The 25,166-nt window shown below is 45.3% G+C and overlaps 1 protein-coding gene across 1 annotated transcript in view; it reads left to right on the top strand.

Annotated features, from left to right (window-relative positions):
* LOC126278672 (mitochondrial import receptor subunit TOM70) overlaps positions 1 to 25,166 on the top strand; it is a 71,934-nt gene that overhangs the window by 28,970 nt on the left and 17,798 nt on the right. The window contains exons 4-7 of the mRNA XM_049978910.1: positions 5,733 to 5,886; positions 5,975 to 6,182; positions 6,948 to 7,082; positions 9,321 to 9,545. Coding sequence (XP_049834867.1) covers positions 5,733 to 5,886; positions 5,975 to 6,182; positions 6,948 to 7,082; positions 9,321 to 9,545 — 722 coding nt within the window. The remainder of the gene's footprint in view (positions 1 to 5,732; positions 5,887 to 5,974; positions 6,183 to 6,947; positions 7,083 to 9,320; positions 9,546 to 25,166) is intronic.

Raw genomic sequence — 25,166 nt, 5'->3', positions numbered from 1 at the left:
ACACCTTGGACCACCATTTTGCAGAAGTTTCGAGATGTTCCTACTATCACCCTACCTTTCTCCATCAGAAATGAGTGGAGGAGGCTCTGGTGATAGCCTTTTTATTTCAGAATCATGAGTGCTACAATGCCGCCTTTACTATGAGATAGCTAGATCATGCTCTCAGTTCATCCCAATCCTCCATCCCAGGGCCAGACACCATCCACATTCAGATGTTGCAGCACCTTTCTCTTGCAGGCAATCACTTCCTGCTTAACATGTACAACCACATCTGGGCAGAAGGCACATTTCCTGGATGCTGGCATGAAGCCACCATCATACCCACACCTTTGCCCGTTAACGACAAAAACCTTCCTTCTAGCTACCGCCCCATCTCTCTTACCAGCTGCGTTTCCAAGGTTATAGAAATTATGATTTATGCCTGGCTGGAGTGGGGCTGGAGTCTTGCCATATACTAACAAATGCACAATGTGGATTTCGAGTGCGGTGTTCTGCAGTTGACCATCTCGTTACTTACTTTGTACACCCATGTCATGAATGGTTTTCTGCAGAAATCCCAGACTGTGGCAGTGTATTTTGATTTGGAGAAGGCCTACGACACCTGCTGGAGAACGGGTATCCTCTGTACTCTTCACACGTGGGGCTTCTGTGATCCCCAGCCCTGTTTTCTTTGGGCATTCTTACGAGACCGAGTTTTCAAGGTGCATGTGGGTTCTGCGTTGTTGGACACCTTTATCCAGGAAAATGCTGTGCCTCAGGGTTCCATCCTGAGCATTGTCCTCTTTGCTATCGCCTTTAAACCTATATTGGCATTTCTCCAGCCAGGCATCTCTGGCTCCCTTTTTGTTGACGATTTTGCCATTTATTGCAGTTTTCCATGGACATGTCTCACTGAGCAGCATCTTCAGTGCTTTCTTGATCATCTTTACTCCTGGAGCTTTATCACTGACAAAACTGTCTGTATGAATTTCAGGATGCGCAAATGGGGTTTCTCTCACCATCTCTCCATCTTGGGCCTGTTGCCTTTCCTTTTGTTGAAACTACAAAATTCCTGGGGCTCACACTCAATAGGAGACAGTCTTGGTCCTCCAATGTAACTTACCTGGCAGCCTCAATGTCCTGTGTGGCGTCAATGGTACTTCCTGGGGTGCCGATTGAACCACCCTCCTCCGTTTGTACCAGACCCTTGTCCGTTCGAAACTCGACTATGCATGCTTTGTTTATGCGTCTGCACGCCCATCTCAACACTATCCACCATCATGGCATCCGTTTGGCCATGGGTGCCTTTTACACTAGCCCGGTTGAGAGCCTGTATGCTGAAGCTCTGAACTACCACTGTCCTACTGCCGTGACTGTCTCCTCAGCAGGTAAGCATGCCATTTGTCTGCCATGCTTGGCCACCCCTCCTATGCCTCCTCCTTTGATAATTCATGTGATCGTGAGTATGGGGCTCGTCCTGTTTCTCTGTTGCTTCCTGGAGTCCACTTTCAACACTTGCTACAATGGCTTAACTTCACACTACCTACAACTTTCCTGGTGGATGTGAAACCTTCACCACCTTGTCTTCGTGAAGCGGCCCATGTTAACCGTGGCCTTCATTTGCTTCCTAAGGACACTGCTCCAGCCTAGGTCTGTCGCCTTCAGTTTCATGATCTTCACATAGAACATCACGATACTGCCTTTGTATACAATGATGGCTCTCGGACTGACCATGGGGTCGGGTGTGCCTTCGTCATTGGCACCCGAGTCTTTAGATACCGGCTTCCGGCACACTCCTCGGTATTTACAACCGAGCTCTTCGCCCTGCATCAGGCGATGGAGTACATACAGCGACACAGTCTTTTCAATTATGTCCTTTGTTCGGACTCACTCAGTGCCCTTCAAAGTCTGTGTGTGCTGTACACTGCCCATCCCTTAGTGCAGCAGGTCCAGGAAAACTGTCACTTGCACACTCTTGGTGGAGCCAGTGTGATGTTCCTGTGGGTTCCTGTTCATGTCGGTCTGTCAGTAAATGAGGCTGCTGAAGCTGCTGCCAAGGCTTCAGTCCTCGTACCTCGGCCCGTGTGTACCTATATTCCCTCCGATGGTCTCTGCATTGCCGTCTGTCAAGAGGTGGTGTTCCTTTGGCATTGCTAATGGTCCTTCATTCATGGGAATAAGCTTCGACTTATTAAGCCTCTCCCAATGCCTTGGATGTCCTCTTGGCCCTTCCACCAGGAGATTATTTTAACTCTGTTGTGTATTGGGCACTGCCTTTTTAGCCACCGTCATTTGCTAAGTGCCACTACCCCACCACTTTGTACACGTTGCCCCCAAATTTTAACTGTCCGCCACTTCCTGATGGACTGCCATTTCTTTAACCATTTACATTCCAGCTTGGGTTTTCTGTCTCATTTATCATCTGTTTTAGCGAATGACGCATGGGCTGTTGATCGCATTTTACTTTTTTGTCTGCCAAAGCAATATGGCAAAGGAGATTTAATTTTTAGTTTTGGACCTCCATTTATGTACAGTGTCTTTTTTTAGCCCTTTTTCCATGTGCCTGTTTTTACTATCTTCTCTTCTGTCAGTTTGGACTGACATTTAGTCATTTAACTCCTCTCTGTGTTTGTGTTCTATAGTTCTGACTTGAGCGTAGATGACCCCAGTTGTTTTTTTGCACCCTACAGAAAACAAAAGAATAACTCATCTAAGTGAAGAACAGTACAAGCACATATGTGCTTACCATAATCATTTTGTGTGTATTTCTCTCCTTCTAGTAATTTATCAATGGAAAATCCAGGATGGAACGTAACAATACTGTGAAAAGGAAAGTTGCCACTCAGCATATAGCGGAGATGCTGAGTCGCAGATAGGCATAACAAAAAGACTGTCACAAATAATAGCTTTTATTTAAGAAAGTCTTCTTGTTGTGCCTATCTGTAACTCAACATCTCCACTATATGGCGAGTTACAGCTTCCTTTTCACAATATTTCTAGTAATTTAATTACACGAGTGTTCACAGTCATGGTAAATTTCGTGAAAGAAATAACTTCTCTGTAATGGCTGTTATTTATTTCCATTTTATTTTATTTTGTGTACTGTGATGATTCGGCCGTTTAGCCATTCTCAAGCTTTGCATGCATTTAGAGCAATCCTTGCTTGTAATCACCAGAATAAAGTCAGATAAAATTGGATGGATAAAAAAATCTACTACGAAACAGCGGCAGAACACAGTCATAAAAGACTGTTATCATTGGCAGGCTTTTGGAGCCAGTGGCTCCTTCTTCAGGTAGAATGGTTGAAGGTGAAGGAAAAGGACTGGAGAGGTCTAGGAAAAGGGTAGATTTCAGGAGTCACCCAGAACTGCAGGTCAGGGAAGACTTACTGTACAGGATTTGAGAACCTGAGAGCTTAAAGGTGGAAGACAGGGTAATACGCAAGACAGAGATTACTACTGAAACATCATGTATGAGTTAATAAGAGTTGAAAGCTAAGTGCATAGTATGTAACAGAGGTGGGAAGGGGCAGTGAAAAATAGACGGGAAAGACAATGAAAGATGTAGAAAACTAAAACGGAGTGAACCAAAGAGTAGTTGCAGTGAAGAAAAGCTGAGATAGAAGAAATTAACATAAATTAAGGCCAGGTGGCAAGAACCAAGGACATGTTGTAGTGCTAGTTCCCACCTCAGTGTTCTGAGAAGCCAGATGGCGCATGTGGTGAAACACGTGCTGAGGTCACGAGTATCATTTTGTAGAACATGCCCTGCAACAGGTTATTGCAAGTTGCCAATATACACCCTCTGCCTATGCCCATTCATCGTAATTGGTAACACATACTGCCCCCCCCCCCCCCCCCCCAAATTATCAATTTGGATGAATGGGCATAGGCAGAGGGTGTATACCAGCAACTTGCAATATCGTGTTGCAGAGCATGTTCTACAACATGACATTCATGACCTCAGTGCCTGTTTCACCACACGAGCCATCTGGATTCTTCCCCCAGACACCAGTTTCTCAGCCACCCACCTGGCCTTAATTTATGTTAATTTCTTCCATCTCAGTTTTCTTCACTGTAACTACTTGTTGCTTCGGTCCATTTTAGTTTTATACATCTTTCATTGTCTTTCCTGCCTATTTTTCACTGCCCCCCTACCACCTCAATGCACTTAGCTTTTAACTTATTAACTCATGTATGATGTTTAAGCAGTAATCTCAGTCTGCATATTACCCTGTTTTCCACCTTTAAGCTCTCAGGTTTTCAAATGTCGTCCCATGCAGTCCCCAACAATCAGTCTTTCCTTCTCATCACATACGATACTCCCCTTATCTGCAGTTCTGGGTGACTTAAAAAAAAGGTCAAGTTCTTGGGCAGTCTGTTTGGCCTGACATACAATGAAGTAGAAACATTGAACACTATACAATTACAATCAAAAATTGTAAGTAGGCAGTAGATGAAAATATCGTATAATAAAATGGTTTACCACATTACCGGCTAGAAAGCTGTAACCTTGGTAATCAGTAAAGTATAAACAATAGCACACAACTACACCATTTGAAATTGTCAGGTAGCACTGAATTGTGTGCTGCGACACATTGTGGCATAGTTCATTAGATGCTCCACAGAGGCATCACTGTCAGATGTGCAAGCCAAAATGGCACTCTATGAGAGGGTCATCTCTCCAAGACCAGTCATTGTCCCTGTTTCAAACTAATTCCCTTGCTGAAATAGCAAGTCTGATATTGATGAAGTGTACAGGTGTTTTTCCCACCTCTCTGATTTGTTGATTGCCTATTTGTGCACTGTACATATTCTATGAGTTTTGAGTTAATTAAAGCCATTCTTTCGGGGTTTTATAGTTTTGACTAAAGCGAATGAGTAATGAACACTGGCAGTGACTACATTCTTATGCCTTAAACATTAATGCAGATCTAGTATAACAATTCAGATACGAAGATAATAGAAGCCTTTGAAAAGTGATGCTATAGAAGAGTATTTAAGATTAGGTAGATTGATTGAATAATGAATGAGGTGGTATTGAATTGAATTGGGGAAAAAGAAATTTATGGCACAACTCGACCATAAGGATATATCAACTGATAGGACACTCCCTCAGGCATCAAGAAATAGTCACATTGATAATGGAAGTAAGTGTGAAGGATAAAACTTTTAGAGGAACCCAAATATTTGAATACAGTAAGCAGGTTCAAATGGATGTTGATTGCAGTAGTTATCCAGAGGTTAATAGGCTCACACAGAATAGAGCAACATGGAGAGCTGCATCAAACCAGTTGGCAATCTGAAGACCACCACCAACAACAACAACAACAACCTGTAGAGCGTGTGTCGATCTGCCTTCTTGATTTGTAGGAATATAGTGGTGATGTCTCATTCCTGTCGTGTTACTTTTGAAAAGTGCCTTCCCATATGATAAATTAAAAGTCTGAAAGTGTTCTTAATATTCTGAAGCATTACACATTCAACAAGCATGTAGACAAGATAGAAAACTTTTGAACAAGGTAATTTTGAGCCTTTTTTTATGCATACTCTAAAGGATGCAGTTCAAAAGTTTGCTTAGAAGACTATCCACTGTTAATAACTTCCTCTGAAGGGTAGGTCTCATACCTTTGTGTACTGTGTTGTATTTTTAGGAAATGAAATCTCAATCAATTCTTTAGTTTCAACACTGTTTCTGTCATTTCATGACAGCTATTTCAAAAAAAAGTATCTGTCCTTTTTTTCCTTCAACAGGTAGGCAGCATGCTAAGGAGGCTATGGCAAGCAGGAAGGCAATCATGCCATCAAAGCAGTTTATTAAAACCTTTTTCTCTTCATTTATTGAAGATCCTATTAAAAACAGTATGAGCGACAAAAATGAAAGTGACTCAGCAGAAGCTGATATAAGGTTAGTTTTATTAGCCTCAGTTTGAAGTTAGTAAGATTTTAATCAGGCATTTAATTAATACATTACTGTCCTTGTTCATTTGTCACAGAGGTTTTGCCCGTGCAAAGCAAGCCTTTGTTGTTCAAGATTATGATGACATTATTCCAGCCTGCACAGATGAAATAAATTCAGAGTCGGCAGAGTACAAAAATGAGGCTCTCGTTCTGAGAGGAACATTTCACCTCCTCCTTGGACAGCATGATGCAGCATTTAAAGATTTTGAGGCTGTTATAAATAATCCTGATGCCAATGTAAAGGTAAGATGCAGTATGTGTAAATACACCATAAATGTTACCTCATGCATCATTTACAACACTTTGGACTATTGGTGGCACATACTGTGGAGGAAGTGTACAGCACCAAATAGCAGTCCATCAAACTTCTCACTTTTGACTGCATAAGAACAGGGACACTGTATCACAGGTTTTTGTAAATTGTTTGAGAAAAGAGAGATTTCAGAACATCTAATATCAGTATTCATTAGAAAGTATGGAAGTTGGGAAATTGTAACTGACAGCAGAATTTTTGTTCACACTTACAGTTATTCCTCAAGGTATGAGGGTATTTACTGTTATGAATCAATTTCTGTAACATTGTTACCAGTTCATACCTTCTTCTTATGCTTGCAAGTAAGGAATTAATTATACACTAACTATTTACTACCAAAGGTACTTACCTCAGAACTAATTATACACCATCTGTTTTCTACAGAAAGTGCTTATCTCATATAAAATTCTACTAAATCATATCTGAGGTAACAAAATGTGTTGTTGCACTTGATGTGCTGCCTGCTTGATTTCTGTTTAATGGATTTTATTTTGTAAAGAAAGAAATACAAAGAATGAAGGTGATTATTGGACTTAGAAACTAAATGAAATCAGTCAGCTATTATGAAGAAACATTGAAATTAAGTTAGCTGTTCAGATGAATAATAGATTCTTCAGGAGCCTTTTTTCTATTTTGTTGTGGATTCTATATATGTTTATTAATTCTATTATCTCATCAGATGTTCTCTTTTACAGCTTCGAGTTAATGCACTTATAAAGCGAGCATCACTGCACATGCAACTCGAGCAGCCAGTTAAAAGCCTAGAAGACTTCAATCTGGCTGCTCAATTGGACCCAAACAATTCAGATGTGTATCATCACAGGGGGCAGGTTAGTTGCCTTATAATCATAAGTTTAGTGTAACTTTTATGACAAGGAAAGTTAGTCACTGACCTCACCCATCCAGCCCCTTCCCTGTTCCGATTCCAGCACTACAGAGTCATCATTTGACCACCACATCCATTCTTGTTATTTATTTCTATCTGTTTCTCTCCTTTTCCACTATTCCCCCTCCCCCTCCCCCCTTCCACACCTCTTCCCTGCCCTCCGCATAACCTGCAGCACTTCACTGTCCGCCATCCCCACCATACTATCCCTCCCCCTTCTCACCTCAGCCTCCTCCTTACCCCCATTTGCCACTCCCATCATGCACTGGTGCTGCCGCTCACAGTGTGGTTTCAGTTGTCTGAGACTGCAGTTGTGTGTGTGTGTGTGTGTGTGTGTGTGTGTGTGTGTGTGTGTGTGTGTGTGTGTGTGCACACAGTCTCAGACAACTGGGAGCAGGGAAGGAGCTGGATGGGTGAGGACAGTGACTAACGAAGGTTGAGGCTGGGAGGGTTACGGGAATGTAGGATGTATTGCAGGGAAAGTGCCCACCTGTGCAATTCAGATAAAGTGGTGTTGATGGGAAGGATCTAGATGGCACAGGCTGTGAAGCAGTCATTGAAATGAAGGATATAATGTTTGGCAGCGTGTTCAGCAACAGGGCGGTCCACTTGTTTCTTGGCACAGTTCATCACTGGCCATTCATGCGGACAGACAGCTTGTTGGTTGTCATGCCTACATAGAATACAGCACAGTGGTTGCAGCTTAGCTTTTAGACCACATAACTGGTTTTACAGCTAGCCCTGCCTGATCATAAATAATAATAGTAATAAATGTATTATCAATATTAGAGTATTCAGTTGACTTCAATTATGATTGTAATAATTAATTATGACTGCTGTTATAGCAATACTGCTACAAAAAGTGTGCATATCTTTGGTAGTAGATTGGGTTTGTAATTGCTTGTTGCAGTACCATACAAATACTTTTTTTTTAATTTCCTGGTGGCTTAAATGTGGCAATGTTCTGCCAAATGTAATACTATATCAGCCAGAAAACTTAAGATCTGACTCACCAACAAAAATTTAAAAAATCTTGATTTTTATTATTTTTAGAAATACAGGGAGCAGACAAAAATATGGAAAGACAAAAATCTTAACACATTACCATTCCTAAAATGGTGTATGAAACCAACCAGCATTCAAGACATCTTTGTCATCTTGGAATGGTTTTCAATTCAGGTTATGATGATAGGGGTAGATAGCGATTGTGCATCCTTATCTGCAAAGTAGACCACAAGGCCTCAGTAATATTGACCTCTGGTGACTATGGTGGCTACAGAAGATGTAACAATTCATCCTCGTGCTCACAAAACCGGTCCTGGATTATGCAAGCTGTGTGAAGAGAGGCCCTGTTGCAGGCATTTGGATCACTGATAAGTGATTTTGGAATTCCAGCTCACCCTGCAATTCCCTGCTCACAGAGCTCCCTATATGTTTTTCTGGCACGACATTCAGTTTTGCAGTGACTTTCTCAACTGGTCTCCTCACATTTTTCACAATAATCCTCATCAGTGACTGTGACATTCACTCAGTACACTCTTTAGCGAAGGACACTTTTCAGCATTCACTGTGTGCAGTTTAAATCTTCGACAAGTTGCCTCTGGAAACATCAAACACTTGGTCTCGGCCGGCCGTAGTGGCCGAGCGGTTCTAGGCGCTTCAGTCGGGAACTGCACGACCACTACGATCGCAGGTTCAAATCCTGCCTCGGGTATGGATGTGTGTGATGTCCTTAGGTTAGTTAGGTGTAAGTAGTTCTGAGTTCTAGGGGACTGATGACCTCAGATGTTAAGTCCCATAGTGCTGAGAGTCATTTTGAACTTGGTCTCGATTGGCTACCGAAGTACACAACAATTTGCCCATGTTAGAGTTCACTTGGCTCTGATATAAGGCACCCACATCTGTAAAGAAACTGTTCTAATCACAACTGGCTCTTGCAAATGTGTCGAGGACATTGCACAGTTGCCATTCACAGTCAAAAACAACAGTACAGCATACAGCTGTGGTTAGTACCCTCATTTATGTTAGAGCATGTGTGTTTTGTAGTGTTTCCAAATTTTTGTCTAACTCCTGTATGTTCATCATTAAATATTTCTGGAAAAAATGTATTACTCTTGTACTGTGTAACAAAAGATTCATATATTTGTTAATGAGTTCCAACAAAATAATCACCTTTTTTCAGGTACATTTGCTAATGGAAAAAATGAATGAGGCCATGGATGACTTCAATAAAGCAGTTACTCTGAATCCAAACTTCCCAATCGCATATGTGCAGAAGTGCTACACAGATTATAGACATGCCTTTCAGACTAGAAATATGGAAAAAATGGAAGAAGTTATGAATGAATTTCGTAGAGCTGTTGAAAGATTTCCTACTTGTTCAGAGTGTCATACACTTTTTGCTCAGGTGAGTTGTTGCACTGAAGCTAGCAGTATGTCCAGCAATATATGCTTAAAACTGGATACAATTAAAGGAGAAATTATTGAAGATAATGCTCAATTAAATTTAAGTTAAAAACAGGAATTACACTAAAAATGGTCTCCACCTGACACAGTGCGAGGACGCTCTTGCCCACATGCCTGAAAGTGGAGGTTCTATTTTTAATCTTTACAGAATAATACCTCAAGAAATAAACATCCAATCACAAAAGTGCTTCAGATTAAACTTCTTGAGGACATATGGGTCACAAGATAACTTTATTAGTTTCATCCTAATGCCATTACACAGTAAAAAATTATTGGAACCACCAATTATTATTCTATACTATGATTCCGCGCTAACAAGTTAGTAATTCTTTTCTGAAACTTATTTCCATTATCTTGCTGGGTGATTCTATAAACTTCATTTCTTTCATAGAAAGATCCCTATTTTTATTACATTTGATGATTTCAGATGAAAAATAAAACTTGAAACTTATTAACAAAGAAAATTTTAAAAGTTATTTTGACTCCCATTTTCTGAACCCACTTAAGTTTTCCTTTTCATTGCCAGCTTTGTCATGTACAGTATTTATCATCATCCCTGTTGACACATCTGTGGCATCTGCTCCATGGCACTCTTTTATGTAACAATCAGTGAAAATAGTCATGGGCTTTCCCAGTAATTTAGCAGCCATGTCTGTGGGCGTCTATAGTCAATCCTGATGAAAGGTGGTCAGTCATATTAAAATTTGTTGAACCAATATCTGACTGAAGTCATTGATTGTGAAAGTCACCACAACTAACATGCAATTTTACTTTTATCTCATCACAAGTATTCCCATCCAAAATCAAAATGTGAATCTTTGAGTGATAGTGCAGTAGGCCCAAAGCTTAAATGAGGTCAAAGAAAGACATGTTTTATTTTAATTACATGTTCTTTACTCATAGTAATAAAAGTTACACAAGGAGCTCATTTCAGCATTATGCGAGTATCTAATGAAGATGATATAATAGGCATAACATTGTTCCTTATGTCTGTTAGTTTATGTCTACACATGGCACCTTATGCTTATGTCTTAGCTGACATATCCATATGGCATCTTGGAGCATAAATGTTGTTTGTCGTTTTGCTATGACAGAGCCAAAGCTGTCAAAAATAACATTAAAAAAAATTGAACATAGTGTATAAATATCATTAACATATCATAACAAAAAGACAACTGACATTTATGCTCCAAGATGCTGTATGGACCACGTCATTCCAGCTAAGACGTAAGCATAAGGTACCATATGTAGAAATAGACTAACGTAGATGTAAGGAACACTGTAACATTTATTATATCATCTTCACAATTACACTTGATAATGGCAAAACACTGAAATGGGCTCGTCACGTAACTTTCAACTACAAGTAAATAAATAAACAGTGCAGCAAAAAACTTGTACTTAAAATAAGGTAGTACATGTTTTTCATGTTGGTGAAAACAACGTATTGCAATGTATTGAAATAGCTCCCAAATTCAAACCAACCACTGAATTGAATTGGTGCCATTTTTGTTATAGCATCATGTGACATGAGGCAGTGCACAGTGTTGTACTACCTACAACACTTGTTTCCAAACAGAAGTACTCAAACCTTCCTCACAGAAATGATTTATCAATAAATGTGCAGTGATATTTTTGCTGCTTCTTGTAATATGTGTTATATTTTAGACGTAAATGAATCTCTGTCTAATGCTTATCTCTGTTGCTGGAGGGCCTTCGCAAATTCTTTCTTAGTTTTGGTCATGTATTCGCTTTTGTAATTCCATTTTGTCTTGTTGTCTATTTGTTTTCCTACTTGTTCTTTCCAAATTCTGCTGTATTTTCTGCACATTGCAATTTATCATAGATTATTACGATTTTTGTTATAACTGTGAATGATGGAACAACAAATAAGTCGTGATTAATCAACATAGTTTTAATCTTCTGCAAGTGAAGACAGGAAACAGAATAACACTACAAAAAAAAAAAAAAAAAAAAAGGGAATGAAATTAATGCTGGGGCTAGTACTGCCACTGGGATGGTGATCAGTAAAAGCTGTGGATGAATCCGGTGTCTGTTGTGCTGAGTAGTAGAAATCCCTGAATAGTCCAGTTCCAAACATAATCAAAATACAGATGAGGACAAACTGGATGGTGTAGCCTCGAGATAGTCAAAGATTAGACTACCAGTGTGAAGTGACGCATGTGTTTATCAAGCCCTGGCCAGCGTAGAAATATTTTTGGAAGCAAGCCATTCATGAAGTCTACGATGGCATGGTGCTGCGACATAGGTGCTTATCATTGTGCAGCGATTTGATGTGGTTATGCCAGCCAGCATTGCTACGTTACCACAGAGGCGGCTATGTGCATAGGCTGCACCTGCACTGCCCAACTGTGCAGTGCTGCACACAAGCTGAGAATGGTTGGTCATAGGTTGTGTGACATGACCTGCAGTGGTGTGGCTGCAGGTGCTGTGGGGTAGGCATTGGTGGTACCATAATCTACCCTCCCCTCCCCTCGCCGCTCCCCAAGTTGTCTCACTGGGGTGGTGTACTGTAAGGGGTCTCAGCACAAAGGGGACGTCCGGGCTGGAGGCAGGGCAATGTGATCAGACCAGGAGCTGATTTCTGACATGACCAATCCACTTTCCAGCATTTGCTGCACAGGTCCCCAGAAAAACTGGAGGCAGGCGCCAAGGCAGTGGTGGTTGGGGCCACAGCAGCCAAGGTGACCCAGGCTCCGAAGGCTGCAGCAGCAGTAGTCGCAATGTGGCAATTAGTGCCAGGTCCCTGGTACAAAATGCACTGTGGATAATTGCTGAGGGAGGCATTGTCTGCCTTAGCACTGTTGGGAACAGAAAGGTCCACAGCAAATAAGGAATAGCATGAGAGCATAGCTGATTTTGGTGTCTGTGATAATTGTGTTCCGAAACATCCCAAATAACATATGATGCTCCTCTGTCAGGTTGGATTATAATCCTAGTTAAAACAAATAACTATTGTTAAAATCCGTGAAATACACTGTGGTATTGGCTTTGAATTTTGAGGGGCCGTAGGAGCATGCAGGAAATTTGGAGGCTGGAGAAGGTGAAGTGTAGTCCAGTGAGACCTGCCATGAAGAAGGGCAGCCAGCGACTGATCTCCCTGAGGTGTCGTATGGTATGTTGATAAGATTATACAGGAGCAGAGCATTTTCCTTGAAGTGGGACTGCTTTAATTTCAACATTTGCACTTTGAAGATACACAAAATCATTATGCTTCACCGTTAAATGGTGATGAGAAAGGTGCTAATCTGGTGTGGGTGATGCTGTTGGCCTTGCAGAAAGACGCGAATTCTGTTGAAGTCAATTGTGGACCATTATCAGATTCAATAATAATTGGTAATCCATCTTGAGAGAATACAGTTTCTAAAGCCCAAGTTGTGTTTGTCGACAATGTGGAATTCAGAGAGACCATGAAAGGAAATTTTGAAAAGGGGTCCATGACAGTAAGTCATGACAGACCCCAAACTGGCCCTGCAAAATCTATGTGAATTCGTTGCAGGAGGGCATCTTGTCAGATCCAATCGGAAAAAATATTTTAGAGGAGCAGGTATGTTCTCAGTGCATTCCTTGCAATGTGTGATCATTTGTTCGATGTCATTTTCCATCCTCAGCCACATGCAGTGCTGTCTGGCCGATTTCTTCTTACGGTCAATATTCCAATGTCCTTTATTAAGTAATTCCAACACCTGTTGCCACAGAGATGCTGGATACATCATCCATATCTGTATGTTTGGTATGCATAACGGAGCACCTCCATTTGAACTGAAAAGGGATCCCAGTGGGAAACCCCCCTGTGGGTTCGGGGGTAAGAATAGGCCCACGGTATTCCTGCCTGTCGTAAGAGGCGACTAAAAGGAGTCTCAAACGTTTTGGCCTTGTGAGATGGTCCCCTAACGGGTTTGACCTCCATCCTTCTAAATTTTCCGAAGAGCGAGCCGATTGGGGAAGGGCGCCTTACAAGGAGCGATGTGTCCATCAAGCATTACCATCTCTAGCCAGGTTTGTCGTCATCGCTTCGCAGTCCCGCTCACCTACCATCTCTTGGGCGTGGATTTGTTCTTGGGTGCGGTCTCTTGCAGTCTGCTATGCTGTGCCGCTTTATGCGCCAATGACGATATTGGACTACATCACCTGAAATCCAGCACGGTAGCCAGTCCGTTGTGGTGGGGCCGCCATGTACCCTGTTGGTTGTAGCCCCCTGACTACACAGGGATCGCTCTGCTGATGCCAGCGCCGTTAACTCCCCACGTATGCCAAGGAGTAGATGCCTATCTCCTTGGGGCATTGGGACTCCCGGCAATGGCCATCCTGCCAGGTGGTCGTTGCTGAGGCTGGGTGGCGCTCGTGGGGAGGGCCCTTGGTCGGAGTAGGTGGCATCAGGGCGGATGACCCGCAATGAAGCGTGGTACATCATCTCTTGCTGGTGGCCAGCCGCCAGCAGTCTCTAAGCGTTCCAGAGCTCAATACAACGCAACTACATATGACCCCAAATCGTTCCCCTCCCTGGCTACACCATGGGAGGAACGAAAGACTAAGGATGCCAGCGAACCATACTCGCCCCGCTACCTGGTGTGTACGAGAGCTGATGGTGAATCCTTTACATCCATGAAGCCTCAGTTCTTCGTCGAGCACTTAGAGGACAAGTTCGGGGAGGTGGAGGGCTTGTCCAAAATGCGCTCGGGCTCGGTTTTGATCAAATCGGCGTCCTCCGCCCAGTCCCGCTGGTTACTCGATTGTAACAAGCTGGGGGATGTTCCGGTTACAATCATGCCCCATAAGAGTCTTAATATGGTCCAGGGCATAATATTCCATCGGGACCTTCTATTGCAGTCCGATGACGAGCTTCGCGCCAATTTAGAGCGGCGAGGTGTTCACTTCGTCCGGCGCGTACATCGTGGTCCAAGGGATAAGCAGGTTGCCACCGGTGCCTTCATCTTGGCCTTCGAGGGTGATACTTTACCTGAGAAGGTCAAGGTGATGGTCTATCGTTGTGACGTCAAGCCATATATCCCTCCCCCGATGCGGTGCTTTAAGTGCTGGAAGTTCGGGCATATGTCTTCCCGCTGTACTTCCGGCCTCACATGTCGAGATTGTGGACGCCCATCACATCCCGATACTCCATGTGCTCCGCCTCCCATCTGTGTAAACTGCGGAGAGCACCACTCACCTTGCTCGCCGGACTGCAGGATCTACCAGAAAGAGCGCAAAATCATGGAGTATAAGACCCTGGACCGCCTGACATACACTGAGGCCAGGCAGAAGTTCGAACGCCTCCATCCTGTTCGAATGCCCGCCTCTTACGCCGCGGCTACTACTGTTATGGCCCCATTAGCTCTCCCTCAGACTGCCACCTCTCAGAGCCGGAATGCTACACCTGCCCCCTTGATGGTGGGGGGCACTTCACTCCCTGCTGCTCCTGCACTACCTGCCTCTGGAGCAGCAACCCCCCAACCATCGGGGACATCAGTCCCCACTTCTAAGCTGGGGAAGCCTCAAACTTCCCCTGCTCTAATAGCACGGAAAGGGTCCCTTGGGTCCCTTCCTTCCCAGGTTTTCGCCTCTGGGAAGGGTGACGTCAGCCAATGGAAGAAAAGCAGACCAGCGGCTGATCGCAGGGCTTCCCGCTCCTCCTCCGTCCCGGAGACTGACTCGCTGGAGCCCTCCCAGCCAATAAAACCCAAGGACCAGAGAGACAAGACGAAGAAGAAGACCTCTAAGGCCAAGGACCACGCGGTGGCATCCACCCCACTGCTCCCTACAGGCTCTGCGTCCGGGGATAAGGTGGAGATCCGGGCGTCCGCTGAGGACCTGGATCTCGCCGGACCCTCAGACGCCATGGAAGCAGATTGTACTGGTCCTCCATCGGTGGCAGCAGGTGACCCAGTGGCGTGATCTGCCTCCTCGGCCCCTTCACGCCTTTTTCGGACGTGGACAAAGCAATACTCCAGTGGAACTGCAGCGCTTTTTTCCACCACCTTGCTGAGCTTCGCCAACTCATCAGCAGTCACCCTTTCCTCTGCATTGCCCTACAGGAAACTTGGTTTCCGGCAATGCGGACCCCTGCCCTACGTGGGTATCGGGGTTATTACAAGAACCGGGCAGCTTATGAGAGGGTATCTGGTGGAGTCTGCGTCTACATCCTAAACTCTGTCTACAGCGAATGTGTACCTCTTCACACACCTTTAGAGGCTGTCGCTGTAAGGATGTGGACGCCTCAGCCTATTACTGTCTGCAGTTTGTATCTTCCGCCAGATGGTGATGTCTCGCGTCATGTGTTGGCTGCATTGATAGCACAACTGCCTCCTCCTTTTGTGTTACTGGGCGACTTTAACGCCCATAACCCCCTGTGGGGTAGCGCTGCGATTACTGGCCGGGGTAGAGATGTCGAGACTCTTCTCTCGCAGCTTGACCTCTGCCTCTTAAACACGGGAGAGCCGACACATTTCAGCGTCGTCCATGGCACATTTTCGGCCATCGACCTTTCTATCTGCAGCCCCGGACTTTCACCATCCATCCACTGGAGTGTCCATGACGACTTATGTGGTAGTGACCATTTCCCCATCTTTCTGTCACTACCACAGCGTCACTCTTCTGAACACCCCTCCAGATGGGCTCTGAATAAGGCTGATTGGGGCTTGTTCTCCTCTCTCGCCACTATCGCACCTCCTTCCCCTGACACCATTGATGCGGTGGTTCAGTCGGTCACCACCGGCATCGTTTCTGCGGCGGCATCTGCGATTCCCTGTTCATCCGGGTCCCCTCGGAGGAGGACTGTGTCTTGGTGGGCGCCCGAGATCGCAGAGGCGATTAGAGATCGCCGGCGGGCTCTTCAACGCCATAAGCGGCACCCGTCCTTGGAGAACCTCATCGTTTTTAAACAGCTCCGTGCCCGTGCCCGACGCCTTATTCGCCAACGGAAGCAGGAGTGCTGGGAACGGTATGTTTCCACCATTGGCGTCCGTACCTCTGCATCGCAGGTTTGGGCTAAGATTAGGCGACTCCATGGCTATCGGCCGCCTGTCTCTGTCCCTGGGCTTTCGCTGATGGAGTGGTGTGTACTGACTCCGACACGATTGTGGACCGGTTAGCAGCGCATTTTGCTCAGTGTTCCGCATCTACGAATTACCCACTGGCCTTCCGCTCCCGGAAAGAGCGGTTGGAAAGTTGGAGGCTTTCCTTTCACACGCGCCACGCGGAGTCGTACAATGCTCCTTTCAGCGACTGGGAATTCCAGAGTGCCCTATCTGCTTGCCCTGATACGGCTCCTGGGCCAGACCGCATCCACAGCCAGATGCTGAAACACCTCTCTGTGAATTGCAAGCGACGCCTCCTAGATGTTTTCAACCGCATCTGGGTTGAGGGTGTGTTCCCGTCTCAATGGCGAGAAAGCATCGTCCTCCCCGTGTTGAAACCTGGCAAGAACCCGCTGGAGGTGGACAGCTACCGCCCCATAAGCCTCACCAACGTTCTTTGCAAGTTGCTAGAATGTATGGTGAGCCGGAGGTTGAGTTGGCTCCTCGAGTCTCGAGGCCTTCTGGCTCCGTCTCAGGGTGGGTTCCGCAAAGGCCGCTCTGCCGTCGATAATCTGGTCTCCCTAGAGTCTGCCGTCCGTACAGCCTTTGCACGCCGCCAACATCTGGTTGCCGTCTTCTTCGACATGCGGAAGGCGTACGATACGACTTGGCGATATCACATCCTGGCCACACTTCAAGGGTGGGGTCTTAGGGGCCCGCTCCCGATTTTTATTCAGAATTTTCTGTCGTCTCGTTCCTTCCGCGTGCAAGTTGCTGCGTCCCACAGTTCCTCCCGGGTCCAGGAGAACGGGGTCCCACAGGGGTCTGTCCTCAGTGTCTCCCTGTTTTTAATTGCGATCAATGGGCTCGCTGAGGCGGTGGGATCGTCCGTCGCAGCTTCGTTGTATGCAGACGATTTCTGCCTCTACTACAGCTCCGCTGGCATTGCAGTTGCTGCAGGGCGCTATCCGCAAGGCGCAGTCGTGGGCTGTAGCGCACGGCTTCCAGTTTTCGGCCGCTAAGACCTGCGTTGTGCATTTCTGCCGGCGTCGCACGGTTCACCCTGAGCCACGCCTTTACCTTGACGGTGAACCTCTTGCTGTGGTAGAGACGCATCGGTTCTTGGGACTGGTATTTGATGCCCGGTTGACTTGGCTGCCTCATATTAGGCAGCTTAAACAAACATGCTGGCGGCATTTAAACGCTCTCCGTTGCCTTAGCCACACCGGATGGGGTGCCGATCGGTCCACCCTTCTCCGGCTGTATCAAGCGCTCATCCAGTCCCGCCTTGATTATGGGTGTGTGGCTTATGGTTCGGCGTCGCCATCAGCGTTGCAATTGCTGGATCCCATCCATCACTGCGGGATCCGACTCGCCACAGGAGCATTTCGGACAAGCCCTGTTGACAGCTTACTTGTGGAGGCTGGTGTTCCTCCATTGCGGATCCGGCGCGACCGACTTCTGGCCGCTTATGCTGCCCACGTTTGTAGCTTGCCAGGGCATCCCAACTACCATCTCCTGTTCCCGCACTCGATCGTCCATCTTCCAGACAGGCGGCCCGGTCAGGGTGTACGATCGCGGTTCGCATCCGGGCTCTACTGTGTGGGATTGAGTTTTTTCCTCTCCCGCCTGTTTTCCGGGCCAATCTCCGTCTGCCCCCTTGGTGTGTGCGCCGACCATGCATTCGGCTGGATTTGGCACAGGGTCCGAGAGACTCGGTCCCTCCGCCGCCGCTTTGTTGCTCTCCTTGCCGAGTTTCCCGGATCTGCCGTGACCTATACCGACGGTTCGATGGTCTCTGGTCGCACTGGTTACGCTCTTACTCTAGAGGATCATTGTGAGCAACGGTCGCTGGCACCCGGGAACAGTGTATACACTGCCGAGTTGGTTGCCATCTATCGCGCCCTAGAGTATATCCGCTCCCGCTCAGGTGAGTCCTTTGTCATCTGTAGTGACTCCCTGAGTGGTTTACGAGCTCTTGACCAGTGCTTTCCTCGTTCCCGTCTGGTGATGGCCATCCACGAGTCGCTCCATGCTCTTGCCCGTTGCGGCCGCTCCGTGGTCTTTGTTTGGACCCCAGGTCATGTCGGCATCCCGGGCAATGAGCGGGTTGACACGCTGGCTAAACAGGCAGTGAGTTCACCGGCTCTGGAACTCGGCCTTATGGAGTGTGATCTCCTGTCGCTTTTGCGCCAGAAAGTGCTTGGTGCCTGGGGTGACGAGTGGCGTACCCTGCCCACGCCCAACAAACTTCGGGCGGTGAAGGAGACGACCCGTGTGTGGCGCTCCTCCATGCGGGCCTCTCGGAAGGACTCTGTCGTCCTCTGCCGGCTGCGCGTTGGCCACACGTGGCTGACGCACGGCCATTTGTTGCGCCGGGAGGACCCACCGCTATGTCGCTGCGGGGCAGCTCTGACGGTGGTCCACATTTTGGTGGACTGCCCGCTTTTAACAGGACTCAGGCAGACGTTTGCGCTGCCTGATACCCTCCCTGCCCTTTTATGTGATGACGATGCTATGGCGGACCTCGTGTTGAGTTTTATTCGGGCAGGGGGTTTTTATCGTATGATTTGAGTGTTTGTCCTTTTATTTCCTGTATTGACTTGGGCCTTTGGCCTGTGGTTTTAAACTGTGGGTTTTAATGTCATTTGGTGGTTGGCTTTTCCTTATTTTCATGGTCGGCCAACCACCTTCACACTCGGTGCGATTTTAGTTCCGTTTGTCTGGTCTTTGTCTGCCTTTCTTGTATTGTGTCGTCCCTTCTCTCAGTTCTCCGTTTTTAACGACTGACAGTTTTTATTTCGTGTGATTTTATCGTGGAACAAGGGACCGATGACCTTAGCAGTCTGATCCCTTCAATCCCACACCCAACCAACCAACCAGTGGGAAAACCAGTGCCAAAGAAACTCATTGGAAAATGACTCCCTATCTGCAGGCCAACCTGTCTGAATGAACTGTCGAAGGAACCGGAGGGTATAGTCTTGCCCTGTGGCCATGGTCATTCAGTGGTGGTTACTTAAAAGGGTAACCATTGTGGCTTTATCAATCTGATCAATGTGAAAATAATCGTCCTCGGAAGACTCTAATTCCGCATCTGATCTGACAGGACAGTGAGATAAAGTATCCACATTGGTATGGCGTGCCATGGGACAATAGAGTATTTCATAATTATGGAGTGAAGATAATATGAGATCTTGTCAAGGACAGACTGGACTTTGACAAGATTCTTTGGGAAACTAAGCTTCTGAATAGCCTGCAAGTGTTGGTAGAAAGGTGAACACCATGGGAGTAGACAGCATAACCAAGGTATTCAATTTGGGTACTGAAAAGTTTGTATTTCTCCCGATTGCATCCGAGTCCTGCATTGGTGAGTGTTTTAGCAGTGGCATTCCAGGTTCCAGAAGTGCTCCTCCGGAGTTCTACCCAAGATGACGATGTCATCTAGATAGGCACCTTCAATGTTTGTTGCTCTAAGAAAACATTGGAAGAAGGCCAAGTGGAAGCACTACCAAATGGTAGACCCTCATATGGGAACAGTCTGATGTTAGTGTTAATGGCGAGGAAAAATTTTGCTGCATCATCCAGTGGGGAAAATTTTGCTGCATCATCCAGTGGGAGTTGCAAATAGGTGCCTCGAGCGCTCGCTTCAAGAACAACACACCCTTTTATAATTGGTCAATTCATTGCTTGGAGTAAGGGAGAGGATATGAATCCATGACTGGCTGTTCATTGATGATGGACTTATAATATGCCCAAAGCTGGAGTTGCCTGTGGGTTTTCTGACTATGGTGAGGAGTGATGCCAATTGACTGACAAAGATGGGCATGGTAACTCCCAGCTCCTGCGTACACCTTGACTCTGCCACAACTTCCTCCCAGATGTTGGCGGGAAAGTCTTTTGCAATAGCCAGAGAGTCCGCAAAAGGCTGACAGTATTTGTCACAGAGCTTTGTAATGCTGTCATGGGGGACATGGGAGTTGATCGTTACTGTATTGTTTGAGATTTGGAAGCCAAAGATGTCAAAGACATTCAGAGAAAATTTTTAGGACCATCAGAAGAGTGAAGCAACGGGCCTTAGAAGTAGATCTGAACAATATCTGTACAAGACTGGTGCCAAAGACGGTGAAGTGATCCCCATTGTATGCAACAAGGGGCTGTGTCAGAGCTTCAAGCTGTAAGGAGCTGAGCTTTTCAAATGTGCACCTATTGGTCAACATAACGGAAGCCCCGATATCCAGCTGGTATTGGACATCCATGTTCTGAATGAACAGCTGAATTAAAAGTTTCTTTGGCTCAGATACAAGCACAAAGGGATGCTGGAGGCCACTGACAACCTTGTGAGATTAATGCATAGTGGGAATGATATAGCAGGCTCAAATTGGGAATGACTCATCAGAAACCAAAGGGTTCCTGACCACAGTGTCATTGACATTGACGTGATGGACATCCACTGCCTCAGAACTGTGGGTGTTCACAGTTCATGTTAACACGTGGACCCCATAACTTCTTTGAGCAAAAATATTGGATGTGTCCAATCTTTTTACAAAACAAACAGTTGGTTTGGAGGAAACTACAAGCATCCCTATCATGAGAGATGTAGCATTGAGGGCAGGATTGCATTTGGTGCCACTATGTGGCTGCTGCAGACATGCTGTTGGTTGTTTACAGTCCCCTGAAGAAATAGAGATCTTGTGTGGAGATGAAGACGGGCCACAAGTGGCAAAATTTCCATCTCTGCAGTGACAAACGATTTCTGTGCCTCAGTTATATGAAGGGCATTCTCCAACAAAGGGTCGGATAGTTTGACGACTTCTGCTCGAAGTTGGGAATTAGTAACATTCTGATCAATTACTAACAAAGAGATAGAGGGGCTGGCCAGTACTTACCTCAGCTCAGTACAGCCGATAGAAACACAAAAAACAACCGAAAATTTAAGTTCCTAGCTTTCGGAATAAATGTTCCTTCATCAGGGAGGAGAGAGGGGAAAGAAAGGGAAGAAGGGAAAGTGGATTTAGTTACTCACAACCCAGGTTATGAAGCAACAGGGAAAGGAAAACAGGGAAGGTAGCAAGGATGGAGGCATGGTTGTCAGAGGGAACAACACAACATGGTGTCCATGTACAACTTACCGCAGAGACATGAAAATTTTCAGGTGTGAGTCATTTCTTGTAACTCAGCGAGCCACTGCCGATAGTATGGGATAGATTGGCACTTTGTTCGAAAAAACCTATAACGCAGCGGTGGCCAACAGAATATTTATCGAGAGCTGCAATCATTTCTGGGAAAGGAACAGACTTTACTGAATAAGAAGGAAAAGCTTAATGCAAATTCGCATGATATCCATGACAACCCCAGAAGAGAAATATTATCATTGAACAACATCTGAAATGTTGTAGGCTGCAAAGTGTTGAAAGAGCTGCAGTTTGTATTTGACCCATTTCCCTGCGGCGGCGTCGAACTTGTGGAATGATGGAGCTGATCAGTGTCTGCTACCATCGCCATCGGTCTGGGTGACGTGTTGAAGCAGGGCAAAGCTGTTGGTCTCCAGCAGCAGTCTCACCTTGTCCATCAGTTGAGCTAACTACATTGACTGAAACTTAAGAAGTTGATATAATGACGTAGTTCATCTAGCTGGGTGACCGCTGTGGCGAAAAAAGCAGCATTGGCAATGGCAAGACAAGGTGTACGAAAGAAAAAGAACCAAAGTGGAGCTCCTCCAAAAGTTAAAGCTCAACGCCATCCATTCTGGAAAGCAGAAGAAAATTGCACAACAATCCCATGTCATAGAGTATTAGACACAGAACTGAAAAGTGAGGATGTGCTGCAATGTCATAAAATGGAAAGCAACACAAGAACCAGCCACTGTCACGAATAATTTATTGTATCCATGAATGGTGGAATAACAAATAACAGAAGGCATGACTAAGGAATTGCAGCAGTAAAATCAACAAAATGAAACAGACTCCCAAGCGTCAACATCACATAGAAATGGCATAACAAACACAAAAAACTCACTTGAAAATGGGAATCATTTCCTGAAATGCATTATGTAAAAAATAAAATAAAGAAAATAGTGACTGGTAGCAGATGAGTTATTTATAAACAAATCTATTTTTTCCACAGTCACAGGCTTTCAGAACCATTTATAATGTATCAAATCAGATAATTCCTCTACAAGTGAAGACAGGAAAGAGAATAATGCAACACTTAAATGATGCCACTAGCACTACCAGTGGAATGGCAGTCAGCAAAATCTGTGGAAAAATCCAGTATCTGGAGTGCTGAATAGTAGAAACCCAGTTCCAAATGCAACCAAAATCCAGACGAGGGTGGGTGTGGTGTCGAGGAATCAGTAGTAGTGAAGCCGAAGATAAAACTGCCACCAAGAGATGCCGTGTTCACTTACGAAGCCCTGGTGGCACGGGAATATGCCCACCATTTATGAGTACGAGGGTCAGTCAAAAAGTAATGCCTCCTATTTTTTTTTCTACGTTTAATTGTCAGGAAATTTAAATGCAATTACATAGGTTGAAAACCACAACATTGAGGATCATTTTGTCATTTTTCAATGTAATCTCCGCCCATCTCTACAGTTTTGGTCCATCTTTGAACAAGGGCATGTATCCCAGCACGGTAAAAATCACAGCTCTGCTTCCTAAGCCATTGACGCACGGATGTTTTGACGGCCTCCTCATCTTCAAAATGAATCCCACGATGAGCTTCTTTTAGTGGCCCGAACAGATGGAAGTCTGATGGTGCCAGGTCAGGGCTGTATGGGGGATGAGGCAAAACTTCCCATCCAATTTTGACAATCTCGTCAGAGGTGTGACGACTGGTGTGTGGTCTTGCATTGTCATGCAAAAGAATAACATCTGCCATTGATTTTGTTGGGCGAACTCGCTGAAGACGTGCTTTAAGTTTTTTGAGGGTTGTGACGTATTGAACAGAATTTATTGTGCATCCCTGCTCCAAAAAATCAACCAGAATCACACCCCCTGTATCCCAGAAAACTGTTGCCATAACTTTCCCTGCCGATCGCACAGTTTTGAACTTTTTCTTCCTCGGCGAGCTTGTGTGACGCCACTCCATTGACTGCCTCTTTGATTCGGGTTCAAAAAAATGCACCCATGTTTCGTCCCCGGTCACAATTTTTTTCAGAAACTCATATCCCTCCAAACGGAAGCGCTGCAAGTGTTGGGAGGCTATTGTTTTCCTTGCCTCTTTATTCTGATCGGTTAACATTCTTGGAACCCACCGTGCACAAACTTTTGAGTACCCCAATTGTTTAATAATCGTGATCACACTGCCTTTACTAAGAGAAATAATGCGACACACTTCATCTGCAGTCACCCGACGGTCACCACGAATGATGTCATCAACTTGCTGAATGTTGTGTGGAGTCACTGCACTCACCGGCCTGCCGCTCCGCTTTTCGTCAGTCAACGGTGTTTGCCCTTCAGCTTCCTTACAACGACGAACCCATCGTCTAACAGTGCTGACATCCACTGTCACAACACCATACACCTTCTTCAGTCTTTCATGAATGCGTATGGGCGTTTCACCTTCTGCATTCAAGAATTCAATCACACAACGCTGTCTCAAACGAACATCGATGTCGGCCATCTTACAAACTTCTGCTGTGCTGCCACCTGTTGACACAGAAAGTTACTACTGCAGTCTATTGCAGAAGAAGGTTTGAGGAATGGCGCCAAATTCAAATTTTTCACTTAACTTAATTTTTTTAAGTAGAAAAAAAATGGGAGGCATTACTTTTTGACCGACCCTCGTATATAGTGGTGTGGCACTACACGATTGGTGCCGTACCTGCGTGCAGCTATTTTACGTGTTTACACCAGCTGGGGTTTACTACATTAACACAGAGGCAGCTATGCGTGTGAACTGCACCTTTGCTGTGCATCTGGGTGGCACAGCACGTGGGCCAAGTGCTGTGTGACACATGATCTGCAGCCTTGAAGTGACAGGTGCGGTGGTGTAGGCATTAATGGCAACACAGTTTTGATGGTTGTTCTTTCAAGATGTTTTATAGACTTGAATAGATACCCACAATGTTGCCCTTGAACACAATCCTCTATACCTTGAGCCTAGAATTCAGGATGCCACTTTCAGTGTAAGTTCAGGAGATATCTCTTCACCTGCTTTATACAGGAATCTAAAAGATTATGTTGTGCTTATTAGTGGTATATCTTTCACACTTGAAAAGGCTGTATTACTTCTTGTACAGCCAGTTTACATGAACTTTAAATTTAAAATTTGCAGCCACATGTGAAAAAAGGAATTTATATTCACATGTGAATAAAATGTTCTTGGGTTTCCAACCGCGTCAATTCGTTAAAACTACACGAGCTTTCGGCCAAGCCCTCCTTGGCCATTGTCAAGTGTTATGACTACCAGTGGGCTGTTGGTGCGCCCTTATATACGCTAGCTGCGGGCTGTGACGTCACTGGTGCCCGTGACATTGCCATATATGTGCATGTTTTGAGTCGACGTTCGATGTGCCCTCTTCAACC

Source organism: Schistocerca gregaria, chromosome 6 (assembly GCF_023897955.1).
Source record: "Schistocerca gregaria isolate iqSchGreg1 chromosome 6, iqSchGreg1.2, whole genome shotgun sequence".
Taxonomy (NCBI): domain Eukaryota; kingdom Metazoa; phylum Arthropoda; class Insecta; order Orthoptera; family Acrididae; genus Schistocerca; species Schistocerca gregaria.
Note: the sequence above shows the minus strand (reverse complement) of the source record. Positions and strands in the feature narration are given on the sequence as shown.